Source organism: Glossina fuscipes, unplaced genomic scaffold, assembly GCF_014805625.2.
Source record: "Glossina fuscipes isolate IAEA_lab_2018 unplaced genomic scaffold, Yale_Gfus_2 1, whole genome shotgun sequence".
In the NCBI taxonomy this organism is placed as follows: domain Eukaryota; kingdom Metazoa; phylum Arthropoda; class Insecta; order Diptera; family Glossinidae; genus Glossina; species Glossina fuscipes.
The window spans coordinates 27,436,938-27,451,566 of record NW_023998415.1 but is presented as its reverse complement, the minus strand read 5'-3'; the positions used below and the strand labels follow the sequence as shown (position 1 = coordinate 27,451,566).

Here is a 14,629-nt window from a genome sequence, read left to right as displayed (position 1 = left end):
CTAAGGACTGAAACAACTACGAACCCTCAAATACTTCATGCACGTACATATATATATATATATATACAAGGCATTCTCAATTTTTCAATTTTAATGTAAACATACACTCATGAACATCAACATAGCAGCAAGAGTAACCCGTCGCATTACATTTGTATTCCATTTATTTATTCCCTTTAATGGGTGAGAGAGTAAAGGTGAGATGAATTTTTGCAAGCTGCATTGAACCATCAGTGCCGATCTGAAAACAAGTTCTACACTTTGCAATACGACACACTTATGCGATGTGCAACGTTATGACCAGTCCTCAAATAAAGCAATTAAGCATAGAAAACCAAGGTATCGTTATGACTAATACTTTGTAAGGTAGTAATGTAAACATTTTCTTGATGCATTTCGTAAATTGAGAAGGGTAATAACATGAATACTGAATTGATGAGGAACATGAGGAGACGGCAAAGATTGCAGCGAGTCCCAAAGATATATCTCTCAACTTTAAAACTAAACGGCATCTTCAACTAATAAAATGCATTCTTTTCGAAATTATGTCCAGAGTATCAAAGATTCTGCCCCTTTCCTCTATACTTCCCAAAAAAAAAAAAAAAAGTATAGATTTTCAATCGGTATAACAATTCATCGGACAATTTATCGCTCACCTACCGCTCGTTCGGAACCCGTACATATTGATGCCAAATTCTATTTAAAAATGGCCGCGATCCTCTCAGAAACCCATAAATAGAAAGAATTTTCTTACGACTAAGCGCCACAACCACAATTAGAAATATGCTTTGGGTGTATGTACCTATCGACTTTCATTGACAAATACTAAGCCATAATAAGCCATATTTTGAGAAATTTGTTCTGTAAAAAATGAGTATAAACATAATGTTTTCACATATTAAATGAATAAAAAAACCGGAACTTAAGACCTTAACTTAATTAAAGAGGTCCGCTCTTGATACAAAACTAAAGCTAAAGCTACCAAATATAGCGCATAGATAAATGGAAAAATCAAATGAATGATTTTTATCTAATATGTTAGGTATCGGACTAGGACAAGCAGTCTCCCTGCCCGACATAGCAGTTTCCTAGTTGCGTAAAAGAAGAAAAACAAAAAGAAAAGGAACTTCGCATAAACTATCGAAGTTATCGTTAGCTTGACAGCACTATTGTTATTTAAACGAGTTGATAAAAGAGGAAGAGAATTTCGTCATTTATATCTTTTCAGTTTTAATTTCAAACAAATTATTGATATTTTTCAAGAATTTTTTTACAAATTGAATTTCTTAATTTGCTTTAACGGAAATGAGTAGAAAGAGGTCTTACGTCGACGTAAGAAAATCAATGAACAGCATATGTATTTTGTTAATATATATATATATGCATATAAAACTTATCATCCCCTTTAGCAAACCTATGATATATTCTGCGTTAACTTTCATGGCACTGGTCTCGATTCAATAAAGGATGAATTTAAACGTCAAGTGCAAACAGGCCTACGTCGGACTCTTTTCATTATTGATTTAGATGATTTACGTAAAGAAATAAAATCCCGAACCAAATCTTCGAAAGGGCCTCGGCCAACTTTAAACAGCCCCGATCTACCTGTCGTACAAGGAATACAACAAATTGTTGCGGGATTTCGTCGTCAGCATGATGAGATAACACGAAAAATAAGCGACGAATTAAAATTCGATATTTATGAGTATTGGTTACGCGATTTAGATGAAAAACGCAAACAATTGGCGACTTCTGGTGGTACAAGGCGTACAAAGAAAAGTGTAAGCACGCCTACAACAAGTAAAACAAAACTTGGAAAATCATTTAGAAAAGACAGAAAAGGATCGTTATATGATGAACCGATTAATTGCACACCGTTGATTGTGCGCGATCACAATCGTGTTGGCCAAGCAACGATGGCTTCCCGAATGGAGGTTATGTATCTTTTTTTTCATTGTATTATTCATATTTCTCCTTAACCTTATTCAATATTTGCCTAACAATTATTCTCCTTTCTTCTAACTTTAGTATATTATCGATGATCCCACCATAAATAAATTATATGTCGTTATAATTGGCGAAATGAATGACGAATTCTGCACCTACTTGGTTAGGTAAATACAAAAGATGACTAACATATTTACATTCTACGTCTCTTGACGAATTTTAGCCTTTAAGATTATATCGATGAGTGTCTTATTGTAGGTAGGCGTGATAATGCACCGATTAAATTTTTTATTTAAGAAATTGGGAGAAATGATTCTCGATTGAATGAATCATATCCCGTTTTCTAGCTATTTTAAGCATGTTTGTGTATGAACTGAATACAACGGACGGATGGATATAAAATCAACTAATCAAGAATAGAAAGGCTTCGCAGGGAGTCAGCTACGCTTGATAAACTTTCTTGATGGTAACAATAAAAGTTATTTGATCTTAAATTTTGTTTCAGGTTAGAAGAATTTTTAAAAACGATTACTGGGAAACATGCACCAGCAGACTTCCACGTTTGATGTGAAATTTTCAACGAATACATTTTCCTCTACATAACACGAACTTTTCGACGTATAACTTTCCTTTTTAATTTACAAAAATTGATTTTTTCAATAACCAGTAACGGCTGTAAAGCAACGCTTGTACGTTTCAAAACGTATGCTTAGTGTATCTTGTAAAAGACGGAAATTCCTTACAAGAACTCGACAGTTAGGTTCAACTAACATTCCATTAGTATTTTAGGAAAGCATATCTTTTCTTTATGGAACCGTAGCAGGTGCACACCCTCCACCTTCATTATCCAAATCCTTTCTGACCATCACCGTGATTATTGGTATAGTGGATATCTCCTGAGCGACTCAGTGACTTGTAAAAATAAAGAAACTCTCTTATCTCCTTACAGCTAACCAATGTTTAGATGGTAAGCTCGACGATTGGATTTGCCTCTTCACAAGTTTTGTAGTCTTCTGTAGAACGGAGCCTCCGAAACTTACTTTCTATGCCAGCCGTAAGTTTTTTTTAAACATTTCAAGATCGCTCTTCTCCTAACCTCAAAGATAAAGAACAATTAACTGCACGTAATTTGGATAACTAATGTCACTCTCCCTTCACACAAAGCGTACACATTGTCAGGCGGTCCCATCCAATTTAATTAATATTTAATTGCAAAAAGAGTGCTATCGTAATCTCAGTTATTATAACATTCAATTCCTAAGATTATTTCTAGTACTAGTTGCATACGATGCTAGGGCCCTTCTAGATCTACCTTTTTCTCGAAAATAAACTTCCACTTAACTAGCGTGTAAGTCACCCGGAAATGAATTGAAAACGATACTTCGTACGATATGTTGTAGGAAACGTTACGCGTATAACACATAGGTAGTCAAAGATGTGAATAAATGATTTCATACTTTGTCTTCGGTTTCGTTTTCAGGAATGATCTTCCTCTACAGGCAATTGTACACTTCTTACCATCCGAGAGCAACTATGACATATTATTGGGTAACAACAAACGGAGCAAATTCATAATTGAGACCTTGGAAAAGATATCCGCACAAATTTATGAACAGAGGAAGGAAGCCTTGCTGAAGAACATCGGTATCCTAACTCATTACTTACCAGTTATATCTACTTGTATGGCCATCAAGTATGCGCGCGATATATTCGATCAATTGTCTTGGGGTGTCTACGATATTGAAGTTTTATACCAGCAATATCAGACCTACTATGTTAGTCCATTTCAGGAGACGGATGTCTCAATACCACGGAACGTATCCTGCGAAGATTTATATTTGACAGCAGAATCTTTAATTGTTCAAGGTCCTTATCAAAAAATAGCACCGCCTGCCAGTGACAGCGACATAGCCACGATTATGTACTATTTGGATAGCCTTCTTGGGGCATGTGCTGAAGCCCTAAATGTATTGACAGAGCCTGAGATAATGTTTTTAGCTTTGGCGCATAAAAAGAAATATCCAGAGGAATACGTTTCTAGGACGAGTTTAATCGTCAATTTGAAATGTGCCTTTGTTAGTGTGACGAAAATAAAACGATTTGATCGCGTCTTTATAGATCAGAACAATAATTTATTGTGCAGCCTGCTTTCGTATGCAAGTCAAAATAAGGGCTTCAATCTCTATTTAGGTTGTTTAGATTATTCCCTATACAGATCGTTTGCAATTTCCGGCTACATGCTTAATAACATATGTAGTACGCCGTATAGCTTGGAAGCAATACCATTGCTTCTGCCAAAATATGTAATGCTGCACACCAGCGAAGATTCTTGCTCTCAGCGCTTAATCGAATTACTTACCGAATACGATGACTACCAGGTGAATGATATACGTAACGGTAGTCGCTTATATATATTTCGTCGCACTTATAACACGGTCTTTGAAAATGAGGGTCTACACGTGATACCCACATGTCTCTGCTTTCGTGACTTTACAATATTTCAAATGGAAGAATTTCTCCGCGATCTGGTAGATCCGATGTTAAAATTTGATCCATCGAGAAGTGTAGCTTCTGTGGACTTTGCAAATGAAATGCCAATGAACTTAACAAATATGAATGATAATATATTTATTAGACCTAAGTCTTTGCAATTTAAAGTACTGCAGGAAGAGAAAAGAGAACGAGAACGAGAACGAGAACGGGAACGGGAACGCGAAGAAGATACGGGTACGGAACGCGAATCCCGAACTAGTCGTGGAAGTCACAAAAGCTCAGTTAGCGATAAGCGAGCATATTCAATGCGTGACGGTAGTGCCAATTATTTTGTAGGCTTACCACCAAACCACCATTTATTAAGGGGTTACAATTTGGAAGATATACGTCAGGAAATTCGAGTAAAAACTTCCAAATACTATTTCAGAGACGGCTCGGTACAGCTATACGAGGATGGATGGTGTTTCGCGGAACTCAACAAACAATTGATACTGGAAGTAAATAGGTCTAAAGTGTACTTCAATAGACCGCGATACCTAAATGAAGGCATTTCGAATAGTATTCGTTTGATTACGGAACATAACATTTGCATGCGAGTGCTCAACGAATCGAATGAATATGCGAAGATAATAATGCAATATCCGAATGGTCTTTCTATTTACTATCAGAATAGTTATGTCGACCAAACGTGGATACAAGAATCCACATACAATAACGAACTTAAACGTTTGACGACGCCATACGGTTGTGTCATAATCTTTTTTAAGTCGCAAGATGTGATTATGATTTTGCGTTATAATGGCGAAGTCTATCGTCTATATCAGTATGTCTTCAGTTTAGAAGAGGAAGAGGAACTAATAAGTCAATTAACGATGATTCCGTCACACGAAAGTTCGGGAAGAAGATCAATAACAGACCCTAAGGCTACGCAAATTATTAGACAGGATGACGTACTAAAGCAAAGAAGGAGTAGTGAGAGTAAGCTCAGGTCAAAAGGGAAAGGGAAATGTACCGCTGAACGCAAATTAAGAGAGAAAATAAAACCGCCGAGAACAAGAGAACTTAAGGTATTGCTGGAAAATGAAATCAATTTTGTAAATCGCATAGCTGCACTATACGAGCTAACATATTTGCACCTAATTATAACTACCGCGAAAGGCAGAGTTGTCAATTTGGCTCATAATGGATCGGTAATATTCTTTATCGTTTAGATCGTACATCTCTATTGTTTCTAATTTATCCCAATAAAGATCTATGAGACCAATAGTTTAAAACTGAAAGAGTGGCACGACTATTTCGTAAATGAGAGTTATTGCGAACGTAATGATGGTGTGAAAATGATTTGGACTCGTGAAGTTTTAAAATGTTATCATGCGGACGGCACTGTGATTACGACTACAACCGAAGAGAGTACTGTAACTGAAGAAGATGATGAATTTGGTAACAGATTTTCGATATAAAAAAGATATTCTATAAAATAATTATTAAAGTTTCTTGTAACATTGTAACAATGCAGATCAATTAATATCGCAAAGCTCGTCGCACGAGGGCTTAGAAGAAGAACACAAATCAAGTACGCACGAGAGTTCGTCGTCTGGCGCTATTATCGCGAAATATCCACAATCTTTAAAAAAGAAGCAACCAAACCGACGAAAAAGCGTAAAATATATCTAAAGCAAATTTTTTGAAAGTGAAATATTTATATGTTTTCCGCTTTTTTTTATTTAGAATGCTAAAACAATGCGCGCGTCCGAGGGCATTGAAGAATTTGAAATAATTGAACGTACATTTGTTTGTTTCACATGCTGCAGCTGGTTAATACAGCATGCTGTTTACGCAGGCGTATATGTGTTCTGGCCACTCAGCTATCCCATTAGTTCAATAGAAATACTTGGAGTGGATGCTATACGCTTCTGTATCGTCAAACATTTCGAAGAGCGAACGAGCTATGAAGAAGAAGGTCAAATGAGTATATTTACCGAAGAATCGAAGGGTAGTTATAGTAGACCCTCAGCCGAGCACGATGAAGAAGAAGAAGGATTTATCGGCAAGGAAAACATTGTTCATTTATGGATAGGTGATGATTTGCATTTAACTATTAGTAATACAACATGCGAAATCTACGCTGTACTGGATCGAGAAGTCAGTGATTGGCAAATCTTAAGGTATGAAAAAATTCATTTTGCTACGGGCAGACGAACGAGCGTTAAAAGACAGACGATCAGACCTAAATCGATTGCGAATTTTCCGTTCAACAGAAATGAAAATTCCGAATACAGTCATGTTTCGGTGGACGATATATAAAGAAAAGAAGAAGATTGAAGATTTATCTTTTTTATAGCTAGATCAGATCACTTTTAGGTTCCCTATGCAAAGCCCTATTTTAAAAAAGTTATTTGAAAATAATTTCCCATTTTTAATATTCTTCGACAGAAGATCGATCAAAAATAGTATCTTCACATTCTAACTAAATGTACAACAGTTTGAGGGGCTTAAATCATTCATAAAATCTCCTTTCTTCATTCTTCAATGCTTTTATAATAGATAAGCCTCCCTCTGCAAGCAAAAAGCAATTTTTGGTATTTTGTAATAAAAATTGGAACAAAATAGTGTTTGACTTACATCACTGAAATGAAATTTCACGCGCATTGCTCTACTTGAAAATGTATATAACAAGTACAGATATGATACAAAATATTTAGGAGTTAATAGCAAATGATCTGGCCAGGGACAAAGAAGTAGCGAAAGAGAAATAGATAGGGAAGAGTCGCAGTTTATAAGTGTTACGCCTTTACCAATTGAGCAGACATCACTTTAGCTATGGCCACAAGCCAACCGTAATTTGGGTATAATCTTCCCCCGACTTTATGGTCGCGCTTCTTATCCACTACGCTATGCGATAGGCCTGTTAACGAACCTTATTTTAACCTAAGTATATATTACTTTGGGGAATTTCTTCAGGCTCTCCCTCAATATTTATTTTACGCACGTGCATAGCTTATTGTTTATATAAATGCACTTATATATATACTCATATATATTCCTACGTTAGTTTATCGTACAATCCTGAACTAGTTATGATTGAGTTGTGTTTATGGTCCGCCGCCGAAACGCTCACGTTCTTAAAAATTGAGATAGAAAATTCGATCACATGCGAACACATCTTTGTATCATCCGACGACCTTATTGAGTTATATATTATATTCGTAGATGATAGCCCTATTTCCATAGCATTGACATGATCCACCCGTAATACACGAAAGAAAGGTGAATACTGTATATCTCCTGTGACCATTGTAGGACTTTGTAAAGTTTCAATCTACAAACTGGTTCGCTTCTTACGACAAAAACTTCGTACAATGGACTTTATATTAGCGTGAATTAGTCGGCATCACTGGCTAATCCCAAAGAAAATATAAATTAATTTTGTTTTTTTCTCTCTCTCTCTCTCTCTCTCTCTCTCTCTTCACAGAGACACACTCTTGTTAAGGATTGATTTTAACGATAATATAACGGATGTATTTAAGTATTTTATTAACGCAATTTCGCAATTTGTTGGCGCCCACGATCAAAACACGAAAGATCTTTATTTCTTAGAACGAACTTTGGCGGACTGTACTACCAAAGGTAGATAGATTCCTTTAAAAATTTAAAAGAATATAAATTCTTACTTTTATTCTTGAAAGGTTTTGAATTTATGGACTGTGTACCCTGCGCGGCGGAATACTTTTCAAGTGCCTCAAACACCACAATGCAGTTCGATCAGTTCAAGTCGTTAGATGAAATGTGTAGCAACGAATACGATTGGTTTAAAGCAGATATGAAGAAGTTTCCAAGATTTACTACATGTCGTACCGAAAGTAAAGAAAAAAACTTACCTTGGATATTAGGGACCAAGTAAGCATAATAAGCGTAAATCGCTATCTCGTTAGGCTGTTTGCCAAAAAACAAACAAAGAAAAAGAAACGTTGAAGAAATATAGTTTCATCAAGTTACCTTTTAACTACATAACAATTTCCTTATCCTCTTTTCGAAAGGAGGAGCAACTGCAAAGCGCTATTACATAAACTATACACATAACTGCTATACACATAAACTGCATATCAAAATATGCAAAATCACATTTCGAACGAAAGCATATTTTTAGGGATTTTCAAAATATTGAGAATCAAACGCAACTCTATAAGAAGATATTGTTATTTATTCTAACCACTTAACTGTATGTAATGAATATATATGCGTCATGATCCGTCCATCCATCCTTACCGGATTTTCTCATAAAATTTCATCATTTATGATTATTATGTTTTTGGCATTTTGTCAAGTCGTTTCATTACAAACTAATTTCATGTTACACACATACACTCGTTGCTTGACGAGTGTACGAGTATATCGCTAAAGAGTCCGCACACAATTAACGGGTTAAGTGTCTAATAATCTAATAATAAGTATTTAAACATATCTCTGCTTTTGTTATTTTTCTTCCTTTCATTAGGGTATTTTGCAAGATACCTGCGTCGCTTAGAAATACTGACGAGATTAATAAATTTATCGAACCTTTTGAGTTTATAGATTTTAAACAGCTGAGAAGGAAAATGAAAAGGTTTCTAATAATTCAATATTCATGTATATATATATATTTATGGGAGTTCAGAATGATAAAAGTTTTCACTTTGACAGATTTCTTGATGAAAAGCTACGCGATGAGATTCGTTATAAGACAAAAGTTCTTTGGAGTTCAAAGAATTGGAAACGACGCTATTTAGAGCATCAACGCCGTCTTTTTAACGAACAACAACGAATCGGATTGTATCATGCGATGATTAAACACAAAATCTATCCTAAATATTTTAAATTCAAAGACAATTACAATTATGATGTGCGTTACATAGACTTTTTTGAGTTTGCCATTGCACGATGCGAAGGACGCGACGTTAAATCGGAAGAAATCAACTTTAATGAACAAAAGGCAAAGAAACCTACCAAGCCTTTACGAAAGTATTCGAAAGGTCGATCCTCATCAAAATCACCACGTTCAAGCAAGTGTAAATATGGCGTTTATACCTGACCATTCTCTGATGTTATTATGTAACCCTGTAAACATATTTTTTTATTATATTAAAATTTTCTTTATATAGAGGACTAATGTATATATATATATATATATATATATATATATATAAAATTCTTTAAGAAATTTATTCTGAGATTTTTTTACGCCTCGACCAGCTTGCAAGAAGTTGTCGACTATATATAAAAATCAACATATTCGAACCATGGTAGTGTAGAAAAGGAAATTATTAAAGCAATTCCCCATTAAAATTAAGCAAAGCAAATATCTACGATTACAAGAAACCTTTCGTTGGATCTAAATAAATGATTACCTCATAAAAAGAGAGATAGACCAATGAGTCCAACTCGTATATGTCTTATATAATAAAGCGAAGCATCTTGCTGGCACTATTTCGGCAAGAAAACGCTCTAGAGCGCAACTTCTTCTTCTCTTCCCGTCGTTTCTCTTATGTACGCAAAACAGGCAATGCGTAAGCATAGGTTATTCACTAGAAGAAGCGTTATAACGTCCAACATCCTTATGGAGCGCCCGAGACCACTAAATACAGCAGCCTACTTAAGCTACTTTTCAAACTCCATTGATACTTCGTTGTTGAATAACTAGAAAATGCCGATTAATGGTTTAAATTTTCAGTGAGAGAAAGAGAAAGAGAGAAGAGAGAGAAGGCATCACATGAAAAGAGTCAAGCTGATTGCACATAAAAAAATATCAAGAGAAAACAAGTTTGGTCTTCATAACGAAGCGAGAATATACTATGGGCAGCAAGAACGACGTTACATCTATGACACGAAGTCTTTAAAATACACCGATATCGATACGAACTGAGTACTATGAAAATGAACATAAACATAAACAATGGTAATCGTAATTAGGAAATATACGTAGGAGAATGTTGTAAATTATGGAAGCAACGAAGGATTGCTTTATCACGGACGATGACTGCGGCGATCGTAGACACCATTTACTGCACTTTACGTTAACGATCTTTTTGTACAAAAATTCGTAATTCTTGGCCCGACGGCATGGCGACTCAGAGTCTGCTAATCGGGAGGGATTAAGGATGAATATTCAATATTTCAAACATTTATTCATTCATTATCATTATATTAGAAATATTTTGGGTACCAAATTAAAATAATTACGGAGAACGGGGCTGAAAGATATTCTGGGGGAAGCAGTGATATGAGAGAAATAGATGAAGCATCTTGTACAATAACTCATGCCTGATGTGAAAAATTGCATAAAACATGTCATATATATATATATATATATATATATGTGTATGGAAATATGGTATTTGCAATATGCATAAATTATTTCTACAACATAATTCTATTAATTATGAAATATTTCTTCATATTCCTATGGAAAACTGTCGCTGAAATTTACTGAGAAATGTGACGGAAACGAAATTCCGAATTCTTCATTGGCCTATAAAAGGAAATGTGTAATATTTGCTAGCTAATCTTTGGTTTCTTTCTTTCTTTCGTACATATACACATATACGTATACGTACCAACTATTCACTTAAAAATGCAAAATGCATATGGTTTTGCTTTGTACACATTTCGGACAGCCAAAGAGTTTTACAGAATTTTTATCCAACAAATAATGAGAATGCAAGAGAAAGGGGCCAAATGGCTATATAATAACAGCGCTACTACGATTATTGATCACACATATGTAAATAGTAACAGAACGAAATAATCGTTCTAAATTAATAATAATGATAATAATAATAATAATAATAATGATGAAAGCTTGAGAACATAGGCGCGGCCTCATTGCATTTGCTTCCCTATACCTTTTCTAATTTATTTAAACACTTTTTATTTCGGTCTTTATTTGAAGAAATTGTTTTTGATTATATTTAATTGTTAATGGTGCTTCCTCCTATTGAAAACTTGTTTTATATGTAAGCTCACGTCAATAAGAACTTGAATTTAATCTATAGTCCGACCCTTCAAATTACATCTTAAGGAATTTAATTTAAGAAAAAACGAAAATACTAGAAAGTGACGAGTTAGATCTCCGATATACAGGCAGCTCTAAATTCAACTTTCTGCCACCTACCTATACCGTAGTCGTTCAGAATAAGCTCTACATAATCGCATACTTCAAGGAAGTGCGTTAACTTTCACCCAACCGAACACAACCAGTGAAACACTACTAATAATAAACGTAACAAGCACCATCACAACATACGGTGATAAAATTAAAATGTTTTGGGTATCTAGTTAGTTATGCCGGTTTATTCGGAAATAAACAAGCTAATCGGACGCAAAAATGTGCTGCTTCTGCATTTCTAATTATGGACGAGCTCACAGAAAACTTGAAACTTCAAAGCTACATTATAAGGAAAGTTAAAGAGAAAATTATAGCGGCAAACTTACGATACTAGCATCAGCACTACTCCTCTGCTTACACGTACCTTGTTTTGACCATTATATCCCAAAAAATATTGACAAAATTCAAGGACGAAACAATTGCGAGAATTCGCCTTGGCCCTACAAATGCAATACACCAATGAATCCTCAAGCCGGCTACTGAACGCGATATCAATTCAATATATTTCCTTGAATTAGACTCGATATGTAATTGTCTTTTCCAGAGTACCGGAGAGAGAGAGAGAGATAGCATTTCTTACTATCGTTTTATTTTAGTCCAAGAATTTATTCATTTAATCTAAAACAATTATAACAATAATAATTTCGATATGAGCGAAAATTAGAATTCACTTTGCTTATTCCATTTTCTTCAAGTCTGCTTCCTTGGATTGTTGTGCCACAAAGTTAAACTGCACCAATATAATGGTATAACTGGTTATAACACCGCTTAGCTAAATTAAAAGGAAAAATAACAGTAATAAAATTCTTGTATCATTTACTGCAATGCACAATGACACATACGCCACAGAGAGTTCGCATGCTTAGCGATAAGAAACCACAATTAGCAAAATCAAACGCATGATTTAAAAGTTTTAAAGACGAATGATTAACCTAAAAAAAATAAACTGTACACGTTAACCAGGTGCTCAATTAATTTTAAACTCTTACGCTCACAATTTCGTATACAGCTTTGTCGTTTAAATTGATCGCATATTTATGTAAAGCTATTCCCGTGTACTTGGCTTCCAAAGCGGTTTTCCAACTTGAGAATATCAGGTAAATGCACTTAACACCAGTGTAGCTCAAAAATAGGATTGACATTAGAAGGCTTTCAGCCGAGCGAAACAATATTGGTATCGGCTGACGTCGTATTATAATAGCAACAATAAAATAACATAATTAATAACATAACTAAGAATTTAGTTATATAAGTAACTGCGATTAAGGTTATGTGCTTACTTGATTTTGTGCAACGCAGTACGTAAAATATAATTGAGCGGTGAAGATTAGAAATCCGTATGCCATTAAAGCTAATATGGGATAAGTCCACATCTTATGAAATGTTTGAATCAATTCACAAATTTCGTCATGCAACTGGCAAACATTTATCAGCCTTTCTTCCACTTTATTTAAATCAAATGATCTCATCCGATTTTTAAATTTAACAACTCTTCCGGCATTTAAAACCCTTTTCAGATATTCTAACCCGTTAACGTAATCCATTTTTAATAAGGATAATTCATCGCTCTCATCTTCTTTTAAATTAGTGAGAGTTCTATTTAACGCAGAAAGACGTTGCCTTAAGGCGTGCAAGGTAGTAGTAAACCAGATTTTGTCCAACGAATCGTATAAAGTAGGCAGACAAGAAAATATCCACATCACCACTAATACCCATTGCGTATAATTATGTAGATACGCATAGGTAAGAAGTGTTATTATGATTTCAAGAAGGAATGTCATAGCTACCATAACATAGCAATGCCACGCCAATGATCCATTGTTAAGTACGCAACCCGCTTTAATTAATCTGCTATCTATGGAATACAGACGATCATAAAACTCGCCGAGTCTGCCTTGATTGCAAATAGAACTTAATTGGTCAGTAGCCATTAAAATTATTTTTATTTGCGTTAGAAATATGCTGATAACAAAATTTAACGCATCTGTAACGAAATGGATGGAAGAACGGCTCCCATTAGCCGTGAAATAATTAATAATTAAGCTTTTTATGTCAAAACACAAAGAAATTTCAGTTTGTATTTCTATTCACAAGCCGTATGTATCTTCTATCGATATGGAAGATTTTTCACTTTTTTCCACTATTTATATTTTGGCCAAAAAATTGTACAATACAGCAACAACCTCAACGATGATATTTACTTACTGCGGTCCGCTTCTCTTTGATCATTTCCATCGGATTGTGATAGTATGAAGATATTATAGCAAACAGTTATCCAAATCATAACAATAATAACTAAGATAGAACCACTTTTAGATGCTTCCAAAGCGTGCTTATTCCTATACGCCGATACACTTTGAGGATATATTCCCAAAAACTTGCATAAATAATATATTAACGTAAAATGCAAAAGCACACAAGAACACGATTGCTGGTGCTGTTGTGACATATTCACTCCCTTTTAATGAAATGAATTTCAATCCTAAAGTCTTAATTGCGTACATTCAATTAATTTAAAACACTTAGTATAATTGGTAAGCTAATGGTGTTTTAAAATATTCATAGACGGAAATAGGCGGAGTTGCTAACTACTTTACTATGTATTTCAACAGGTAAACTTAAAAAAAGTAAGCGTGGACTTTTATTTGGAAAACATTGTAATTTATCGATCATCAAAAGGAACACAACGAACGAAACTTCCAGCATTGATACTCAAATTTGATTTTGATTTTTTAATTAAACATCTCTTATATTTCAGAAATTTTGCATACCTTTGCATGTTATTCCTATTATTGTCTAGTCTAGATTTAAAAAATCGAATAAAACGGGAATAGTCTATACCGTGAAAAATGTTCTCCAAATGCCTGATATAATTAAATATGACGCCAGCATTATACGATGTAGACTTAATTCGATCGACAACTCTTTGCCATATTTCGGGTAATCCTAGAGTTTGCTTGCCCTAACTCTTGTCCGACAAATGAAATTGATTTGCTCCTGGTCAAAATTCTAATAAAAAGGGCAAAAAATTTTAAGCTCGGAACACTT

General features: G+C 34.6%; 2 protein-coding genes across 2 annotated transcripts; one reads left to right on the top strand and one right to left on the bottom strand.

Annotated features, from left to right (window-relative positions):
* The first annotated feature begins 1,305 nt into the window (after positions 1–1,305).
* On the top strand, positions 1,306–9,508 carry LOC119632598. Its single transcript, XM_038025573.1, has 11 exons — positions 1,306–1,332; positions 1,410–1,934; positions 2,029–2,114; positions 3,428–5,630; positions 5,691–5,880; positions 5,957–6,099; positions 6,169–6,605; positions 7,913–8,067; positions 8,127–8,337; positions 8,936–9,043; positions 9,121–9,508. The coding sequence occupies exons 1-11, from the start codon at positions 1,306–1,308 to the stop codon at positions 9,506–9,508; spliced, it is 4,473 nt and encodes a 1,490-aa protein (XP_037881501.1).
* A 2,749-nt stretch (positions 9,509–12,257) lies between these two features.
* On the bottom strand, positions 12,258–14,030 carry LOC119632596 (gustatory receptor for bitter taste 66a). Its single transcript, XM_038025571.1, has 5 exons — positions 13,787–14,030; positions 12,862–13,565; positions 12,577–12,762; positions 12,424–12,513; positions 12,258–12,353 (listed from the first exon to the last, which is right to left on the bottom strand). Exons 1-5 carry the CDS (start codon positions 14,028–14,030, stop codon positions 12,258–12,260), a joined length of 1,320 nt encoding a protein of 439 aa, XP_037881499.1.
* Between the last annotated feature and the right edge of the window lie 599 nt (positions 14,031–14,629).

Bases quoted from the DNA above. Each gene is read 5' to 3' on its own strand.
- LOC119632598 (XM_038025573.1), top strand. From the start codon at position 1,306: ATGAGTAGAAAGAGGTCTTACGTCGAC. The intron at 6,606-7,912 runs GTATGAAAAAAT...CTCTCTTCACAG, and splicing joins AGTGATTGGCAAATCTTAAG to AGACACACTCTTGTTAAGGA. The intron at 8,338-8,935 runs GTAAGCATAATA...TCCTTTCATTAG, and splicing joins CCTTGGATATTAGGGACCAA to GGTATTTTGCAAGATACCTG.
- LOC119632596 (XM_038025571.1), bottom strand. From the start codon at position 14,030: ATGTCACAACAGCACCAGCAATCGTGTTCTTGTGTGCTTTTGCATTTT. The intron at 13,566-13,786 runs GTAAGTAAATAT...ATTTCGTTACAG, and splicing joins TCAAAGAGAAGCGGACCGCA to ATGCGTTAAATTTTGTTATC. The intron at 12,354-12,423 runs GTATGTGTCATT...CTTTTAATTTAG, and splicing joins GCATGCGAACTCTCTGTGGC to CTAAGCGGTGTTATAACCAG.